The sequence below is a fragment of the Medicago truncatula genome, chromosome 8 (assembly GCF_003473485.1).
Source record: "Medicago truncatula cultivar Jemalong A17 chromosome 8, MtrunA17r5.0-ANR, whole genome shotgun sequence".
Classification (NCBI taxonomy): Eukaryota; Viridiplantae; Streptophyta; class Magnoliopsida; order Fabales; family Fabaceae; genus Medicago; species Medicago truncatula.
The window spans coordinates 18,583,851-18,585,860 of NC_053049.1; the positions used below are offsets into that span (position 1 = coordinate 18,583,851).

Below are 2,010 nucleotides of genomic sequence, written 5' to 3' on the forward strand. Positions count from 1 at the left end.
CATGCCACAAAGATGGTGCTAAAGCTGCAAAAGTAGATGGTGAAATGGCTTGGCTGGTGGTGATGGGATAAAGGTCTCCCCGACTCTCACATCTCATTAGACGCATCCCCGTCTGGAAATCCTTCACAGAAAAGCCAAAAGGGTCAAATTCAACATAAATCGAATTATCAGTTGTAAACTTTCTAACTGATACTAAGTTTTTAATAAGTTGAGGGGAATGCAGGACATTTTTCAAGGTTAAGGGAGGATTTGGGAAAGACAAATTTGTGTGACCGTAACCCCGAATTGGAATTGAATGACCATTACCGACAATGATACCACGATTATTGCTCAAATTAAAATAAGACGAGAGATTACCTTGCTCGGAAGTCATGTGGGATGTGGCACCAGTGTCCATGTACCAATTTGGATCCATAGGATTAAGCCCAAGAGTGTGCATCGCTACCTCAATGTCAGTTGGAGTGGGCGGAGCTGCTGTCGTGTATGCTTGAGGTGGTTTTGACCCAGGGATGCCTGGCTGGTGTTGTTGCGCGTGCTGCCCATGTTGGAAATTGGGTCTGGCCCATGGTGAGGAAGGGTATGGGCAAGGTGGCATACCCCACGGCATCCAAGACTACTGCCACTGCCCGGCAGACCACTGTTGCTGCCCCGGTCGCTATTGACCGTATTGCTGCTGCCCACCACCGTTGCGGTTGCCACCACGACCACTACCGCGGCTGTTCTTGCCACTTCCGCGGCCACCATTTTTCTTGCCACTATTTTGACGATTCTGACCATGTTTACCGCCATGATTATTACAGTTTTGTTGGTAATTTTTAGAGAGGGAGGGATTGTCACTAGTTTCACGAGCCATCATGGCTGCACCCCCGCTGGTTGCAACCTTCTTCATGAGATCGGCTTCTTCTAGAGTGAGCATTGAGCAAGCTTGATAGAATTGTGGAAGGATATCACTTTGGCGGATGAGTGTGGCTACTCCATTGTACGCTTGAGAGAGGCCAGCCACAATTTGAAGGACAAGACGGTTGTTTGAGACCGGTGCACCGACATTTTTGAGTTGATATAACAACTCCTTGAGTCGTTGACAGTAGGCAGAAACGTTTGGGAAATCCTCCATGTTGGTAGAGGAGAATTCCTGCTCAAGTGTTACAGCCCTAGAATTTTTGTTGTCTTCGAATATATCACGTAACTTATTCCACACCTCCATCGCGGTGGCGTCTGGTTCAATGATAGTATGCAGCAGATCGTGCGAAATTGTTGAATAGATCCATTGGAGGACCGCAGCATCAAGGGTTGACCACAATTCCTTTTCATCATCTGTTTTAGGGTCCTTCGATTTGCCTGTCGCCGGCGGGATGATGTGGTGGAGGACCTTGTGAGACCGGGCATGAATCTTGAACAGTTCTGCCCATGTCGCATATTGGACTTTTTCGATCTCAAGAGTGATGGAGATATGGTTCTTGATATTAGAAACAACAAGAGCCGGGTGGAATTTGGTAGATTCAATCGTGGGGGTTGCCATGAGAGAATTAGAGAAGGGAGGAGAAGAGAGCTAGGGTGCGGCGGAAGCAATATGGATCGTACCCTAGACCTCTGATACCATGAAATAATATAATTGCTTGCTTATTTCATTAACAGGATTGTGGTTATATACACCAATTACAATAGTTGACTTAGCCTATAATTATGGTGGTAACCGAAACTAATTAACTCAGTATCATACTACGAGATATGCTACTTATTGCTATTTACATATAATATATTTACATATACTCTAACACTATGGTGTGTTTGGTTTGCAAAACAGCAAGTACTGGATAGAACAGTACAAGATAGAACAGTACAACACATGTCAGAACAGCACAAGACAAATTTTTTATAGCATTGAGTAATTTTTTGTTTTATACGATTTTTGAGGGACAAAATGCTATTTTGGTATTTTAGACAACTTGTACGTGGGACAAAAAGTTGTGTTGTGGTTTGGTGAGGGACAAAAATATGAGTTTTTGTCCT

At 44.3% G+C, this 2,010-nt stretch overlaps 1 protein-coding gene across 1 annotated transcript; it reads right to left on the minus strand.

The window, feature by feature from the left end:
- Positions 1–655: 655 nt before the first annotated feature.
- Positions 656–1,519, minus strand: LOC112418189 (uncharacterized). Its single transcript, XM_024774487.2, has one exon. The coding sequence runs from the start codon at positions 1,517–1,519 to the stop codon at positions 656–658; it is 864 nt and encodes a 287-aa protein (XP_024630255.2).
- Positions 1,520–2,010: the final 491 nt, after the last annotated feature.

Excerpts from the sequence above, each read along its gene's own strand:
- LOC112418189 (XM_024774487.2), bottom strand. The coding sequence starts at position 1,519 with ATGGCAACCCCCACGATTGAATCTACCAAATTCCACCCGGCTCTTGTT.